This window comes from Lineus longissimus, chromosome 4, assembly GCF_910592395.1.
Source record: "Lineus longissimus chromosome 4, tnLinLong1.2, whole genome shotgun sequence".
NCBI lineage: Eukaryota > Metazoa > Nemertea > Pilidiophora > Heteronemertea > Lineidae > Lineus > Lineus longissimus.
Genome location: NC_088311.1, coordinates 14,711,798 through 14,730,387, shown reverse-complemented (window position 1 = coordinate 14,730,387; position 18,590 = coordinate 14,711,798). Strand labels below are relative to the sequence as shown.

Below are 18,590 nucleotides of genomic sequence, written 5' to 3'. Positions count from 1 at the left end.
AACAGAACGTAAGGGACGGACGGGAACCAAAATCAACGTCCATGGACGCGTAGTAGGATTAATCTAATAGGCCTTCACATGTCACGTGGAGTACGTTTGCGTTCCAAGTTCTGAATGGAGGCCGGCCATATAACAATGATCTTTGCACTGAATAATTGCATTCAATGGCAATAGACCGCCCATATGTGAAGGTTTATGTAATTTTCCTTTATTATGCGTCTGGCCTTATCCCTGTGGTGACATGATTAGACACGCATTGAAAATGGTCAATAAAATATCAATCCTTTGTCCGAAATTGAATTGATTATTGATAACATATAATTGCCATGGTTTGTGTTGGCCAGCAGTCGCTTGGCCTCACGCTACTTTCACCATGGAGAGAATTAGGATGTTTTTGTTCGCTGCTCCGCCGCCCATACCACCGCCACCAGTTTTGCTTACACCAGCATTTCATAATTTAGAAGTGCGTCCGCCTCCGTTGCCTCCAAGACTTGATGAAGTTCTCACCAATCAACCAAATGGTCCATACGGTGGTAACGACGTCTTTACCAGGATTAGAAACCACCAGATGGACTTTTGGTATCTATCAGGTGAGACAGTGGCCTCTTCCAACATCATTTGCTGTCGGTGGAGAACCGTTTACTCCTTTTTTTCTATTGGATCAAGAAATATCCGGACATTGTTGCGATGAGTGCAATGTTTGATATCAGCAAGCAATCTGTTTGCAAGGAACTTTATTTTATGACAGATGTTTTGTGAACTTATTTTCAAAACGGTACAACATGGCCGACCGATGAAGAGTGGGAACAACTGCGGGGCAACTGGGGTACTATTCCAGATGCTGTTAGGGCGATAGATGGAACGGTACACGCAATCGAGATCCGAGAGACTGAGGATCCCCACCTGTTCCACAGTGGCCATGTCCACAAATATTGTATCAGCACTCAGGTCATTATCGACAATTGTGGAATGAGTTGTGCTCCCCTTGAATAATCGGTATATGGAAGTGGCCCCTTTGTTACTGTGCTACTGTTGTGTGGGGTGCGGGTGCGTTTGTGGAGGGGGGGGGGGGGGGTAAAACGGGATACATTCGTGTACATGTGAAACTGTGAGCCAGTGCGCATTTTATATGCAGTGTACTAACGAGGCCTTGAGCACGGCACTTCATCAATACGATACCTTCTGGGAATTCCGTCGTCGTGTGTGAAACAGAGTGTGGATGAGCCCTGTCATGGGAAATCCATTGTTCAGCGGAGTTGTGGATGAGCCCAGTCATGGGAAATCCATTGTTTATAAGAGACGTGGATGAGCAGTTGTGTTGTGTGTTAGTCATCGTGCGTCTTTCATGATATCGACATCTGCTGTATTTTACGTTAATCACTGTCATTACAAACTTTCTCTCGTAGTCATTCGAGTGGTACCGACATACAGGATTGTACATATATAATTGAGACTTTTCATGAGATGAGGCATTTGAGGCATCGACATTGTGACATTGAATTATTTCCCGGTATATGAACTTTACCCTAAGCGGTTTGTAAATATATAAATATTATTTGTTTAAGAAATTAAATTCATTTCACATTATCCAGTAGCCGTCACTTCTTTTGTGGAGGTACGGAACATTTTGGTCTCTCCGACCGGATTTACTAGCCGGTTTTTTGTCGTGGTTTTTTTGTTAGAGTATTTTGAGATACATTCATGAACACTACTGGTTAACTTGAAGTGAGTCGGATTTCTTGTGAAGACATTTGAGGTACACACCAGTTTGTTGTGTACAATTTGATCGGACATTTTAAATACGGTATCACTTCATCGATGTGATTGTGATTATTATTGCGTGCGTTGATTGATTGAATTGAATTTCACCTTTGCATATAATTACATACAGTTGTGTACATTTATGTAACCCGGTGCATGCTTTTGACATGCTTAGATTGGTGTTGAATACTTTCATACACACGTTTGCATTCATTTGTGCATGCTGGAACATGCTTTTGTCATGTTTGAGCGGTGTTTACTTTGCATACAATTTGCTTGTGTTGAGTTCATGCATTTCTGCAGTGAATTACTTTGAGACGAGTTCAGCAGAATGGAGCGTTTGATTATTCTTAAGTCTTTCCAGTGTAACAACAGAGTATTTTTTCATTTGAGTGACACTGCGAGTGTTGAGGAGTTCTGGCTTATGACTGTATTTGTCATTGCTATGAGGTATCATTTCAGAGTTGAAAGGTTTTGAGAATATTTATCACAGCTTCTAGAGTTTGAAGCATGTTTTGGGTCACACAATTTGACCTACATGTATATCCATGAGTGCATATCTGAGTTTCTGAGTAGATTTAGAATTCTACCATTGAGTTTCTGAGCTATGAGTACATAGTTGTGATTCAACATTAGGTGTCTTGAGTATTTGTGATTACAATTTCACCTCAAGTGTGAGAGTATACTTGTACCAATTTGTGTACAATTTTGAGTTTGTTTTTTCCATTCTTTCTCTCTGAAAATTGAGCTTGCATTCCCAAAATGGCCCAAATAACTGAATTGACAGAAAAGCGGCGTATTCGTCGCATGCGGTACACCAAGTGTGAAACTATAGTTACGGAACTACAGGCAGATGTCGATACTTTAAAATCAGCAAGTGATGATGAAGAGGAGATTGAACTTGGCATCCGATAAGCAATAAAAGCATTTGCTAAGCTCGAGGATGTTTACAATGAGCTAGTTGAAATACAGAGTGACATACTGTCTTCTCCCACTTAACCGAGCGCGGCTGAATCGTAAAATGACTAAGTCCAAATGAATAGGCCGATTTTACTGGTGGCAGGCGAACATTAGAAAGAACAGCCACAGCTGATAATTGACTCCCTTTTCGTGGGCAATGCCAATGCCTTCCACGTAAGTGGATAAAAGACATGAACATTGACATGGGGTATTCCTGTACTGAATGAATGATTACAATACAACTAGCGTCCTCACTGTATGCCTATAGTGTTGGTTAACCAGAAATTTATAATCTAGTGTCTATGATAAAGCTAGCTTCATGTGTCTGCACAATGTCCCAATAAAGAAGTCTTGCTGTCAACGAATAAATTAAAGAACATATTTACTTATTAATTTACCAATCAATTTTATTATCCAAACGGGATTTACACGTCATCATCAATAACATCATCATCCTCTTCTCCTTCCGAAAACTCAATCCCCTCAACAAACTGCTCAAGCTCATCATTTACCATCTCTACCCCCTCCCCGACTTCGTCATCGTCCTCAGGAACTAGGCCACTGGCTCTCCAACCCTTCATAATCGTCTGTTGTGTGACCCTTTCCCAGCCGAGGCTGATCATCCTGACCACATCCCGCCTGGTGATCCGCTCACAATGTCCTTGATCATCGGTGTGGCCGATTTTCCACACTTTCCAAATGGTCCTCAGGTGACACTTGAAGCTCCTGTTTACGGTTAAGTCCAAGGGCTGCAGTAGCGAATTACATCGTCCTCGGATAAAAGTGTCTGTCCCATTCTCTGCGGTGATTGCATCACAAAATTGCTGATTTTGATGCGCCGGATACCTGTCTAAAAGTAACAGGAACGTGGCCCCTGCTACAAATGGCACAGGTCCATCAGGTCCTGCAACCACTCGATTAGCGATTGGTGTCGTGCCCAACCCTGTGGACTACCAGTTACCTGGAAAAGCAAACAACAAGTATGAACATTTACATTACCTTTCTGAACAGTCAGACACGCACAATGTTTTGGTTGCATCCATGACAAACCTACAACAATTTTAGTCAAAGAAGTTCTGATTTTCCTAAAAAATACTACCATTAACTAGAATGTCTGACCGTCAATGACAACACTGATGACGTCAGGTACATGTCCTGTACTACAACCACGGACTTGTATTCTATGCCAATACTCACTCGCACATTGTCTGATGCATCCGCCTGAAGCTGCCGAATGACGTCACCATCTGGTGTCAAGCCTCTGAAGTTGAGCTCGGCTCGTCCTTTTCGTCCGTCTGTCGTAACTACTAGACTCACCGTGCATCCAAGTTTCGGGTTGCCTTGGGATGATCTAATGTCAACATTCTGGGATCCAGTCGCTTCCATTGTTGATCTTGGCACCATAACAAACAACACGAACGTCTCATTCATGTTCATGATGACATCAAAATCAGCGTCTCTGATGAGGTCGGCAAAATCTCCCCGGTATTCGGCAACTAAAGCCTGGGCGTTGTCAGGTAACCCCCTTAAATCGTTGGTCTTCCTTCGATAGCTGATTTGTTTCCTGAAATGGAATTTGCATATTGTTAAAATTCACCGAATACAATCCATTCCGTACGTTCCATGCAACAGCGGAATAAAGCTCACCTTTCAATAAAGTTGCTAAGCCAATGTGCAGATGCATGGAAAAGGTATCGCAGGGGTCTCTGTTCTTGTCTCTCGGCCTTCGTTTCGTTCGGAAGCTCTGCCCACCATTGCCGAAATTCTCTTCCAGCTTGCCCTTTAATATCCTCACCGGAAACAGGGAAACCAAGTCTTCGGCGCTCAAGGAACCAGGTGTTCAAATTGTTTTCAATTTCGGGCCACTATGCTGAAATAAAAAAGCTCACGCGTTTAACATCTTTGGAAATATTGATTGGCGATAACCACAGGTATGAACGAAATGTTAGTCCTAGGAATAAAGGTCCCATGAACAATAATACTGATATTGTTAACGGCATGGTCAGGGTCAGTCGCTTTGATGTAAAATGCGACTTATTATTCCGTCCATGACACAGAAGCGGACTTATTCCGGTCGGTACAGGCCAACAAAGAAGGAAATTCATTTAGGGAGGAATATAATGCATGTAGAAACACTACCTTGTGCATCAGTGCCGTGTTGCCGTTGTCTCCTCCGTCTTCTATGGTCTTGAGTTGATCTATCTCTTAGGGCAAACAAGTCATCCTTTGTGCTTATCCAACGTCTAAATGTCTGCGGTGCTATGCGGTGGTGTCTAGCAAAGGATGTCGCAGTTTCAGCATGACGTAATCCTATAGCATGCTCCAATTGGTATGTCTCGATAAGGTCAATTTTCTGATTGAGACTGTAGCTTTTCTGGTGCCTACGTTAACCAGGTACAGCCTGGTTAGCATCATCTACATCATCATCATCATCATCATCACCATCATCATCATCATCAGTAATGGTATCAGGGTCAGGGCTGTCAACATCATCTCCATGCTTCATTCCATACGTTAAGATCATCAGGGTGCCTGCTAGGCCTACCCACAAAATCCATCGCATTGCGTGCATCTTACCAGAAGAACGTGGTCAAAGCAAGATGGCAGACAACAATTATGACATTTGACACGAAAGTGCCCTTTATTGGATTTCCCCCACAAGAAAACGATTCCATAATCGATTAGATAAAATAAATTCATTTGAAAGACTCTGGATTGGTTAACCATTTACATGGACTTGTAATAGACTTACGTAACTTCAATAATCATCACCCTGACTGCAGGGATTACTGGCCCTAGCCGCGACCAGGCGTTATTGAATTGACAACATTTACAAGGTTGTCTTCCCATAACCATTGATCAATATAATTGGCTGTCATATTAAATGTTTGCAGCCCACCGGTAAAAATCTACAGACTGCCATGTTTCTGGACTTAGTCATTTTCGAGCCATTTTCCTGGCGCTCGGTTAAGTGGGAGAAGACAGTAGATTATCATCCTGATAATGAGAAGCGCTTGAAAGACGTCACTGACGATCGAGAGGCACATTACACCAAATCATATTTGCGAGTTAGTGCAAAGAATACGCGTCTGGATATTGATTTGTCCAAACCTCGCAGTCATGAGGAAGATGACAAGGAGAGTAAGAAGAGTTTTACCCCTGAAATGTTCACTGAGTGTTTTGCTAAGGCTATGGCTTCAATGAATACTGGTATAACAGAAGATCAGTTAGGTAAGATCATTTGTACTCTTACACATAAGAAACGTGTGATACAGATACCTAAATTTAAAGGTGATTGCGAATTGTTTGATCAGTGGAAGGAGCTGGTAAAATCGGAAGTCAGCAAACCTGGTTACTCAGATGTGGAGAAAGCACATCTAGTCATTTCAGTCCTTGATGGGGATGTAGCAAAGTAAGTTGCTTCATTGAAAGACCCTAGTTATGATTAGATCATTGAGTTTTTGGAAAACAGATATGGAGATGTACTTTCCCGATTGGAAAACGTGGTCAACGAGATAGCTAATGCTCCTGTGATTACCTCAACAACAGTAAATGAGTTAGATCCGTTTTACAATAAGCTTGTAGCGAATTGGACCTACATACAGAAAAGGACGAAAGAAGACGAGAATGTAGTTGAGTGCAGCTGGATACTTTCTGCTCTGGTCAGACCGAAGTTACCCAAGAGTCTCGTCAAAAGGTGGGATGGTGAGCACATCAAGGAGGAGAAGAGAATCAAGGAGAAAGCCAGTTTTCCCATCACCTTTGATGTATTGTTATAGAAGTTGCAAGATGCCTTACAGGTTTCTAGGAGAGCCGAGCCATTACCAGCGTCCAAACCCAAGAAAGCGATGAAGGACAAGGCCCACAGCCATAGCGAGAGGCCAAGAGCAACCAGTCATGCTCTTAATGTCACAAAGAAGGAAGCGGACGTGGAGATCGATCTTCATCATCCGGGTCAAGATGTGTGTTCTGTGATGACAGTCATCCATCATATCTATGTTCCAAAGTGAAAGGGATGTCAGTACAGGACAGATGTGAACGAGTAAAACGGTCCAGAGCCTGTTTTAACTGTTTGAGTTTGACACATTTTGTCCAAAATTGTAAGTCTTCACATTGTAGGGAGTGTGGCGAAAATCACCATACTTTGCTTCATATACGGAAACCAGAGGAGACGCTGTCAAAGAGCACATCCGAGAAAAGGGATGAAAAAATTGCTTCGTCAACAGGACTCGTGAAGTCTAATGAAGGCCAAAGTAAAATTTTGATGCAGTCATGTGTCGTTAAGCTGGAATCAAAATGCGCAGTAACACAAGGCAGGGTTCTCTTTGACAGTGGGAGTGGTGTCAGTTTCATTAGTAAGAAAATGGCTAGGACATTAGGATTGAGTGGTCCTAAAGTGGATGCAGAGTTCACCCTTGCAGGGGGTGGTGTCATGAACCTCAAGACCGAGCGAGTTAAATTTCACTTGTCATCAGCCATTCCGAATTGGAAAGGAGAAGTCTTCGAGATAATGGCTTACGTAATGGAGAAACCGAGTGGAGACCTAGGGAAGGTTGATGTTAACATTTCAAGTTTGCAACATTTGAAAGGTCTGCAGTTGCCAGACACTTATCCACATGGTACCTGCACAGTCGATGTCATGTTGGGGATAAAAGACAGCCTGAACATATTACTGGACAAGAGAATCAAGGGACCGAGAGACACTCCAGTGGCTCAAAAAAGTCACGTGGGATGGATTTTGTGCGGAGCGATACCAGCAACAAAGTCTGAACATGAGAATGATTCCGGTGTGAATCGTGTTTCCTTCCACATCAAAGATGAAACAAAGATGGCGGTTAAACATTGGGAGACAGAACATATTGGCATACTGCCAAATGAGAGCAAAGATCAAACCGATCTTGAGAAGTATGCGCTACAACAGCATGCTGAGAAAACACGCAGAGTAGATGATCGTTATGAGACAGGTTTGTTACATCATCCAGACTTTGTTGAGCAAAACATGAGGAGCAACAAGTCACTCACTGTCAATAGATTGATAGGTACTTGCCCCATCATCCCGTGGTCAAGATGGACAGAGAAACAACCAAAGTCCGAGTTGTCTTCGACGGATCAATGAGAAGTCATGAGGGTCATTCACTGAATGACACGCTACTGCCAGGACCAGCACTCCAGCCTGATCTACCTGGAGTACTGATGTTTAAAAGACATAAGGTTGCAATCGTAGCAGACATAGAGAAAATGTTTTTGAACGTTAAGATGAGAAAGGTTGATAGAGATATGCAGCGATTCCTTTGGCGAGATCTGGATACTAAAAGGAGCGTGATATCTATCGTCTGACAACTGTGACGTTTGGTTTAACTCCATCCCCCTTTTCTATAGTATTATGACAGTTCTTGATCATGTGGAGAATCAACGAGATATATTTCCGAAGGCTGTAACAGAAATAACGGAAAATATATTTGTCGACGACGTTTTGACTGGTGATAGTACCGTGGAGGAGGCTTCAGTACTAGCGTTGGCTCTCAAGACGGTTCTGGGATCAGGGGGTTGGCCACCGAGTTTACGATCCCTTAGGAATGGTTCAGTCATTGCCAAGCAGATTTTCCAGAGGTCATGGTTGACCGGCCTAGACTGGACTGAGCCTGTACCAGAGGATCTAGAGCAACAGTGGTTGAGATGGAAGAATGAAGTTCCTGACCTTGATGAGATCAAGGTAGCGAGATGTTTGATTCCTGACGATTTCACAACACCAACTTATACCCTGCATGGATTTGGAGATGCCAGTGAGGCAGCTTATGGTGCAGCCGTTTATTTGCGTGAAGCGGATACAGGATCAGACAGAGTTCACACAGCATTACTATGTGCCAAAACAAGAGTTGTACCTGTCGGGAAAAGGCGAACTATCCCAGAACTAGAGTTGATGGCCGCCCTCATAAATGCACGATTGATCAACTATGTTGAAAAGGAGCTGAAGCTGAAGATAGATGACAAGGTCTGTTTGACAGATTCACAAGTGGTACTACATTGGATACGTCAGCCAGCTTACACCTGGCAGACATTGTAGCCAACCGGGTCTCAGAAATCCAAGAACTGGTAAATCCTAACAGGTGGAGATATGTCCCTGGGAAGCAAAATCCAGCGGATCTTTGTTCAAGAGGAATATCAGCGAGTGTCTTGGTAGAAGCAACATTGTGGTGGATGGACCTTCATTTCTGAGAAGTGATGAAGAGTGGCCAAGTCAACCCGTTGTGGAGTTAGCGAGAATAGAAGAAGCGGAGAAGAAGTCTAAACACAAAATCGGTGTCTTCAGCGTCACTGAATCAGATCCCGATGAACCCGATCAGCAAGAGAACTTGGTGAAAAGGTTTTCATCTCTTCAGAAGTTCATCAGGGTGATGACAATAGTGAGAAGCTGGCTGAAACATCATAGAGAGAAGAAGACAGGTTTAGACGAGGGGAGCGTAGATGAGGGGAGTATTGGTGTTACTGTCACAGACCGAGAGGAAGAAGTGTTGAAATGGATCCAATGGGCTCAACGAAAGAATTTCAGAGAAGAAATAGAGAGTTTAAAAAGGGGCGAGAATGTTCCTAAAAACAGCAAGTTAGGAAAGTTGGATTCATATTGGGATGACGAGAAGGAAGTTCTCAGAGTAGGAGGACGCCTGCAATACAGTAAACTCCCAGAGGAAACGAGAACCCCATCATTCTTCCAACTCATAACCATTTCATTGACAAGCTTGTTATGCATTATCATACTACGAATCTTCACATAGGCGCAGCGCAGACCCTAGCCAGTATGAGGAGTAGATATTGGTTGGTGCATGGACGACGGGAGGTCAGGAGAATCATAAACCATTGTCAGGTATTCAGGGAACCATTCAAGCTAACACAGAAGATTGCACCATTGCCTACCGATCGGACCTCTGTGATTCCTGGATTTACAAATATTGGAGTTGACTTCGCTGGCCCTCTGTATGTAAAGATCAGTGGTGGATTGAACAAGAAAGCTTACATCTGTTTGTTGACCTGCACGATAACAAGAGCGGTTCATCTAGAGCTGGTCGAGGATTTGACGACAGAACACTTCCTAATGGCACTGAGGAGAATGATGAGCAGACGAGGGCAGTGTCATAAGATTTATTCTGACAATGCCAAGACCTTTAAAAAAGCATCCAGTATCTTATTGAGAATCTTTAAAACAGTAAGGAATTTCCGAGATCAACTTGGTCGAATAGGAATAACTTGGTGTTTTATAACAGAACGAGCTCCATGGCATGGAGGATTCTATGAGAGAATGGTTCGAAGTGTGAAAACCACACTGAAAAGAATTCTAGGCAAGTCTAGACTTTCTTTTGTGGAAATGGAGACAACATGAACAGAAGTAGAAGCTCAGATCAACTCTCGGCCACTAACGGTGGTATCGAGTGGCAAGGAGGATCTCGCGGCTCAATACCAGGACATCTAACAATTGGACGAGTACCACAGATCTTACCTGATCTGGACCGAGACACGAAGACAACACCGTTAATAGGAAAACGCTGGGATTACCAACAACGACTTTCCAAGATGTTCTGGAATAGATGGACGAACGAGTACATGCTGGAGCTGAACGCTTTACCGAAATGGGTCGAAGCACAACCTAACCTTAAAGTTGGAGATGTGGTGCTTTTGGATGATGATCAAAAGAGACAAGATTGGTGGCTGGGAAGAATTACAGACGTTTTTCCAGGAAGGGATGGTTTAGTTCGCTCAGTATTAAGACGTCGGAAGGAATGAGGAGACGCCCCAGATAGTGTATATTGCGGTGGTAGGAACGTAGGTATTTCTAAGCTATTTTGACCAAAAGCCCTTACAGGTCTTTTGCCCCAAATTAGCCTACAACCCCAAAGAACCATCCACCGCAATATACACTTTCTATCATTAATGAGATTCCCAGTGAAGCGTTGCAATGAAATGGTCAATGAAATGGTGAGGGAATACTAGAGCTCAATGGGTTAATGTAATCATGACTTACTGTATTCCAACAGAAAGTACACGTCAATAGCTTTCCAAGGATACCTCATTTGCAAATATCCGTTAAAAAATAGCAGAGAAATGAACCCTTGAAGTTCGCACATCTTGACAGTCCCAGCATATTCCAATAAATGCTGTAGGCCTACAAGACAGCTGATACAGTGATTAATCATTGTTGCTTGAATCTATTGAAAATATTGTTGACAGAGTCTGCATGTACATGGTAACATATGTTACCAAACAATACTCACGTCCCAAAGTATTACAAAGGCTTATTGTGTCTTAATGCGTTTATCCAACAGAATTTCGAGAAATTATTTTAATGTCGCAAAAATAATTTTCAGCGCTGAAAATATTTTCGAAAATTCTGTCGGATAAACGCATTAAGACACAATAGGCCTTTTCATGTCTTTGACAAGCAAAAATAATTAATGACTGCAACATCTGATATGGCCATTGTAATTTGCAAGCACAAATAATTAATGACTGCAACATCTGATATGGCCATTGTACAACTGAATATCACTATGGTTTAAAGGCAAATGTTATTCTGTCCATGGAGACATGATGTTAACGTCACACTTCCTCCATCTGGTGAGATTGTGCGTAACTGAAATCTTCATTCATCTTGCAGACAACCACTGGTAGGCCCTAGTTGACGACGACTGTGTCCATTCACATGTACCCTGGTGTGCCCTGGTGACACTGAGTTGTTCAGTTCTTCATGAGCTAGGTGATGACGTCATGGGCGGGAATTTTTGAACTACCGGTAGTCAAAGATACATGTAATTCTGCTTAAAGGGATTAGATGCGGTGGTTTATCTGTGTAGTAAGGGGAATGATGTACCAGTTTGACACCATGTTGCGCCACCTGTAGTATTTCTATTTACTGTGGAACCAAGTGGTTTTTAGAGGCCTTAATTTTGCCTGGAAAATGTAACATAATTTTACTAGTAAATAAATAGAAAATGGCAACAGGATATTTATTAAATACTGAAAGGGCACATAAGATTCCACTTGGTTTGAAAGCTGAGAGGCAGCATCATATCATTACTCATAACCCCTCATCTGCAAATCCCAAAGAAACACTGTATGTTAGAATACCGGCATTGCGAGAGAATACATTCTTTGTACCTAAATCTCTTTATCTGTGTGCTGATGTAACCATTTCTGGTGATTCTAAAAATAGTGTTGTAAATAATCTTGGTAGAAACCTGATTTCAAAGATGGTGGTTAAGTGGGGAACAGGGCAGATATTTGACCTTGACGAATACAGTCATTATTCTACATTTAAAGATCTGTGGCTAACTGGAGAAGAAAGAAATGATAGAGTTTTTCAGGGTATTCAATCAGAAAATCTTAGAGAATTAAGATCAGGAGTCGCTGAAGCTGATGTCACTGGAGAAACAGCTAATGAAAAGACATTAAAGAAAGTGTTTGACAAGAAGTACAAAATACCGTTAGATTTTGAATTATTTCACCATCATGCTCCATTTTACAAGTTTCCAATTCAAGAAGATGTTATCATTGAAATCACATTAGCACCAAAGGAAGAGATCATAGTTACCGCAACCACAGCAAGTATGGGCTACAAACTAGAGAATATTTGTTTTGAATATGACACCGTAACCAACAAAATGATTGCTAGTCAATTGAGTAACAAGTACAATTCTGGATTCTCAATATTTTATGATTGGGTAGACCATTTTAAGACAGTCAATGTTACTGCTAATGAAACACTAATTAATGAGAACATCAACTTTCCAAGAATGTCTATTAAAGGATTATTGTTACTATTTGTGTCTGACTATGTAGATGGAGCTAGAGATTCAGAGAAGTTTGAAAACCCTAACATAAGTAAAGTGCAGATCACAATAGAGGGTGTTGCCAATCAGGTGTTCCCAGAAGGAATGAGAATGATGGATCAATGGGAGGAGATCAAGAAACATTTTATGTCTGAAGATTTGAAGAAAACTCATGACTGTAACATGACCATGGAGAAATACTATGGTGATTCTAATCACTATGGTTTATGGTTGGACCTGAGAACTTCTGAAGATAATCGTCTACACGGATCAGGAAAAAAGCTCCAGAACACAAAAGATGGTATTCAATTATCTATTACAAAGAAATCTGGAAAGGGACCATACAAAATGCACATATTCGTGGTTTCTGACGCCCAGGTTAACATTCAGACTTCTCAGATTGCTTCACTCCAGCACTGAAACAAAGTTCGTACAACACTAAATTAAATACTAAATACTAGATAAATGAGTTTTACTAGTGATTTTCTAAGTAATTAAATGGATACACCAGGAAAGAAAGATATCATAAATACACTGTATCAAAGTTTACTGTTGGCATCAACAACAATTGGTTACTCTATGTTACTGAAAAGGTTCTTGAGAATCAATATTGGTCCCCCAAGTAAGGCCAACCTAGAGGAAATTCTTAAACTGGGCGGAACTGTAGCTATTAGCAATGGAACATTAGAGTACCTTTACGATCAAGGAATCCTACCCAGAAATATTATGAAGTAAGAATAATTTACTTATTTGATAAAAGGTAAATTTGAAAACGAAAATTTACTTAACTAAATGGTTACTGTAATGAACATAGATTCAAGTGACTATCCAGATCAGAGTTCAAGTGATTTAACAGTCAATCTCAAGACTGAAATTCAAGATGCATGTAGCATCACTTTAACTTTTGCAGTAATACCTTGTACATTTTACAACATAAGTGCAGCCAGGGAGAATAACCGAATCAAAGTTAAGGGGTTTGATGTGGCAGAGATTACGCTACCAGATGGTCTCTATGACCTACAGAGCTTTTCAAAAGTATTTGCGGATAAGTTGAAAGAAAATAGTATGAGTAGAGGTGCTGTCAGATTTGACCTTGAAGAACCAACAGGTAAGGCCATCTTACACTTCCTAAAGAGAAAAAATGAGGCGCATTATCAGATCTATTTTCTTGGTAAAAGTAATGAATTATTTGGTATGAAATCAGAATGGCCTTACCCTTTAGACAATAAAAGTAAGGATGATGTTGTAAGCGAGAAACCCATCAATTTTAGACCAATTAACCATTTTGTTTTTCACTGTGACATAATCGAATCTAATAGTGTATTAAGTAATGGTGAAGCATCTGATGTGCTAACCACAAGACCAATAAAGGAAGCTAATTTTGGAGATTTAATAGCATACACATTTGAGAAACCAATAGCAATTCCCTGTAAACCAAGATTCAATAAGCTGAATATTCGCTTAACTGATGAAAAAGGTGACATCATCGATCTTAATGGTCATAATGTACAGTATCAATTGGTATTAACTCGAGCTATGCTCTCAGGACAAAGTCCGACACATCATTGAAATTAAAATTCGTTGAAATTAAATGGCTGGCATTGGCATGTTATTTGGATCTGCAATAATCAATGGATTAGCATTCACTGGATCCGGTTACCTTTTCAAGTCACTAGACAAAAACGGTTATGAAGATGAAGTGAAAAGACATGATTTGGCTCAGGAGCAATTACAGAAGGCCTCCACAGAATGGGAGGAGCATAGAAAGAGTACTATTGACTTTGTTAATCTTGAATTAAAGAGAGAAAGAGACGCTTCTATTGATTTTAACAATACTGATTCAGCACTTACTGTTTACAATCATTTACATCCAGAAAGAACTATTGTACTACATCAGCGACCACAATTAAGTGATTACTACCAACCTAGTGATGAAATGAAGAAATACGAGTACCTATGGATTATCCTAGGACTTAGTGGTTTAGGGTTAATAATTTATTATTTTACTAGGGTTAGAAAGACTAAGACCACTGATCGGACACAGTCCTGATGATCGGACACAGTCCTGATGATCGGACACAGTCCTGATGATCAGAAGCGGGACTAAGATTTTTGATGGGAAAGAGTAAATCCAAATGGATGTTGTAGTCTAATGATCAGTTTTGATCCTTTTTTCATCTTAAGTTCTTCTATGTAGTACTGTCTTTTCTCCTTAGGAATAACACTGTTTTCTTCTAAGGCATCTTTCATGGCTGATTCATCCTTGTTAAAGAACAGGACTAAAATTCTTATGTTCTCTCTGTAGTCCTTGACAACTGAATTGTACTTCTGAACTAGTAACCAAACAGTGAGATTGTAGTGCCTGCCGGAAAAGGCAAGATTACATAACTCGGACACCTTCTTTTTTGTGTCTCTCAAATTAGCACAGTCATCAATGAGGAATAATGTGTTAGAACCAGCAAAGGTCAGAGTAGCAAACTGAAGCACAAGGTCCAAATTACTGGCCACAGCGTCGGGATTAACTATGTAGACGTTCTTGTCTTGGTAAATCCATTTCCTTTCATATGTCTTATTGTTGAAATATGTTGGACAGAAAATGACTATGTTCTGGAACTTGTGCCGATACTCCTTTTCTAAGAGGTCAAGGGCAAAATATGTCTTACCACAATTGGTAACACCAGAAATTAACATATTGTGTGGCTCGTAAATAAATACTTCACTCATTTAAATGGATGTAAAGGATGACACACAGCAGTATCTAAGGGATTTGTACTACGACCCCGAGAGTCCTGTGGCTTACAGTTCTTTGAGTAAAATCTGGAAACAGGTCAAGGAAGATATGACTTCGTCACGAGAGCAGAGCTCAGGAAAACTTATTAAACAAAAAGAAGTGAAAGAATTTCTAGAAACACTACCAACTCACCAACTACACAAACCGGCCATTAAGAAATTCACCTTCAGGAAGACAATGGTATCGTACATCGATCAACAGTGGCAAGCTGATCTGGTTGATATGCAGAAATTCGAGAGTAAGAATCGAGCTATGCTCTCAGGACAAAGTCCGAATAAGGGTTTCAGATTCATTTTAACAGTCATAGATCTATTTAGTCGTTTTTCTTGGGCTCTAGCAGTTAAGAGTAAGAGGGGAGAAGAAATCAGAGATGCATTTAAAGTGATATTTGAGGAAGCAAAACCAACGAAAATCCAGTTTGATGACGGTAAAGAATTTTACAACAAACACTTCAAGGAACTCTTAACAGAAAATGACATAGAATGGTTCTCCACAAAATCTGATAAGAAGGCAGCAGTAGTAGAGAGATTCAATAGAACCCTTAAAGAAAAAATGTGGCGTTATTTCACCGCTAAGGAGACTGACAAGTGGATTGACGTTCTGGATGACCTGGTCAGCGGCTACAATAACACATTTCACTCATCAATAGGTATGAAACCTGTAGACGCCAGAAAGATGGAAAACGAAGGAACAGTGTGGTACAATCTTTACGGTCTTCACCTCAAAGAGACATTTGGTAATCCAAAGTACAAAGTAGGTGACAGTGTAAGAATTTCAAAGTACAAGTCCATTTTCGGTAAAGGTTACATGCCCAACTACACTGATGAGGTGTTCCAAATCAAACATATCATCTTTACTCACCCTATCGTCTACAAGCTTGAGGATTACCACAAAGAAGAAATTCAAGGATATTTCTATGAAGAGGAATTGAGCTATGTTCCTAATCCTGACCAGCTAGAGTACAAGATCGAGAAAATCCTAAGGTACAAGACCAGTAAAGGCAAGAAATACGGATTAGTGAAGTGGAAGGGTTACAGTGATAAGTTCGATGAATGGTTACCAGTTTCTGATATCAAATCATTGAAATGAAATAAAGTCTCTAAAGTGACTTAAGTCACAAGAACAAGTTCGAAAAAACGTAATTTAAAAAAAAAATGTCCTACTAAATAAAGAAAGAAATGGAGGGAGCAATATTTGATAATCAAAATGGTATGATGAATCATGATAATATGATGAATCAAAATGGTATGATGAATCAGAATATTCAGAAGTTTTTGTATTATTTGCATCAAAATAATATGTTAAATCAAAATATGATAAATCAGATTATGTTAAATCAAAATATGATAAATCAGTTTATCTTAAATCAGATTATGTTAAATCAAAACATGGAAAATCAAAACATGGAAAATCAAAATATGATAAATCAGAATAATATGATGAATCAAAACATGGAAAATCAACCTACAATTTATTGTGTTAAGTGCTGTGAAAAGAAACCTGAAATTAATTTTGAAAAGAACAGGCGTAATAAACTACTTGATTACTGTAAAGAATGTGGTTCAAGTAAAATCAAGGGATGTAATAAATGTTATGAAATTAAATTACTAAGTGATGGTGAATTTGGTAAAAACGGAAATAGAGGTAACTGCAGATCATGTTTTAATTCATATTACAAAAAGGATTACCTTGACCAAAATGGTAATAGAGACAGACACAAAATTAGAGTTGGTCTAAACCGCATTTCTAAGGGAGAGTGTAACGGTAATTCCTCATTTAATCTAGGATGTACAGACAGTTTCTTCCATCAGTGGTTAGAGTACCAGAGGAGTCTATCTCCAATAGGACAAAGTCCCGAGAACAGAGTTCGAATAGAAGAAGAGTTGGATCATGTCTTACCAATCAAGGAATTCAAAGATAAACCTGAACTGTGCTTTGCTTGGTTTAACATGAGACCAATGGAAAAGACAGAAAACAGACAGAAGAGTGCTAAAGTAGACTACACACTATTTAAGGATCAATTGGATAGGTCAATGGATTTCATGGTAAAGATGAGAAGTGAAAACTGGTTTGTCTTTCGAGACCAGGATGTAATACCAGATTGGAAAATAGTGATATCACAGCATTTCGGGGATTATCTTCGTGATGAAAATATGATTCTGCTTGATAGATTATCGAATTTAAATAATAACATGAGAATGAACCAGAACATTAACATATGTAGTCAGACAGAAATCATAAACGAGATGATTAAGTTGAATAATAGACTTGAAAGAAATTTACTCTTTGCAGTGAATTGATTTTATTTTACTTAATTAAATGAATAGAACTTGGAACTTGGGGTTACACAAAACGACCACGTAATTGGAAAGAAAGATTAGAACGATTTCATAGAAAATTAGAGGCAGAAGTAGAGTCAAAGTTGGAGCCTGGTCCCGAAAAACCTTTAAAACCTGCTGGGCCTGCTGGGTCAGAAAAACCTTTAAAATTTAATGTACTTCAAAAACCTGTAGTGTCTGCAAGATCAACACTAAACACTAGAAATGACAGAACAACTGATTCTAGTTATTCCCACTAATTAAATGAATGGAGACAACAAGGTTTATCCAGATTTAAGTAATTTAAACTCTGAAAGTCAATTAAACTATGAAAGGTCTGAAAAGCATACAGAAAGTAACCCTCAGTCTTTCAGACTACAACAAATATGTGATGTTAAGAGTTTCTTAGAAAGCGAGATTGAATTTAGAAGAAAGATATTTTCAAAGTACAAAAAAGCATTTAGCGTAATTACTGGTATTAGCCACTTCCTTAATTTAACTGGCGTAGCAGCCGGATCTGTTGGTGTTTCCGCTCTAGCTGGTGTCATCACGGCACCGATAGGCTTAGCTTTGGGTGGCGTAACAATAGGTAGTGCCATTATTTCATCAGCCTTAGGCTGGGAGAAAAAGAATATTCTTAAGAAAATTGAAAAGCATGAGAATATCAGAATGTTGGCAATTTCAAAACTGAACACAATCAATGATTTGGTTAGTAAAGCCTTAACCGATTCTCACATATCTACAGATGAGTTTACTTTGATTCTCAAGGAGAAGGAGAAATACATTTCGATGAAAAATGCCATTAGGAAAAAACAAAGGGAGGCAAGTTCAGCTGTTGATGTAGAGTCTTTAAAGAAGACTTTTTTAGAAGAAGGAAAAAAACTAGCACAGACAGAGATGCTAGAAAAACTAAAAGTTCAGTAAATCAAACAGGACTCGAGC

At 40.0% G+C, this 18,590-nt stretch overlaps 1 protein-coding gene across 1 annotated transcript; it reads left to right on the top strand.

Moving 5' to 3' along the window:
- Window positions 1-8,104: 8,104 nt before the first annotated feature.
- LOC135486756 (uncharacterized) lies at window positions 8,105-9,494 on the top strand. The gene is made up of 2 exons (XM_064769854.1): window positions 8,105-8,713; window positions 8,829-9,494. Exons 1-2 carry the CDS (start codon window positions 8,105-8,107, stop codon window positions 9,492-9,494), a joined length of 1,275 nt encoding a protein of 424 aa, XP_064625924.1.
- Window positions 9,495-18,590: the final 9,096 nt, after the last annotated feature.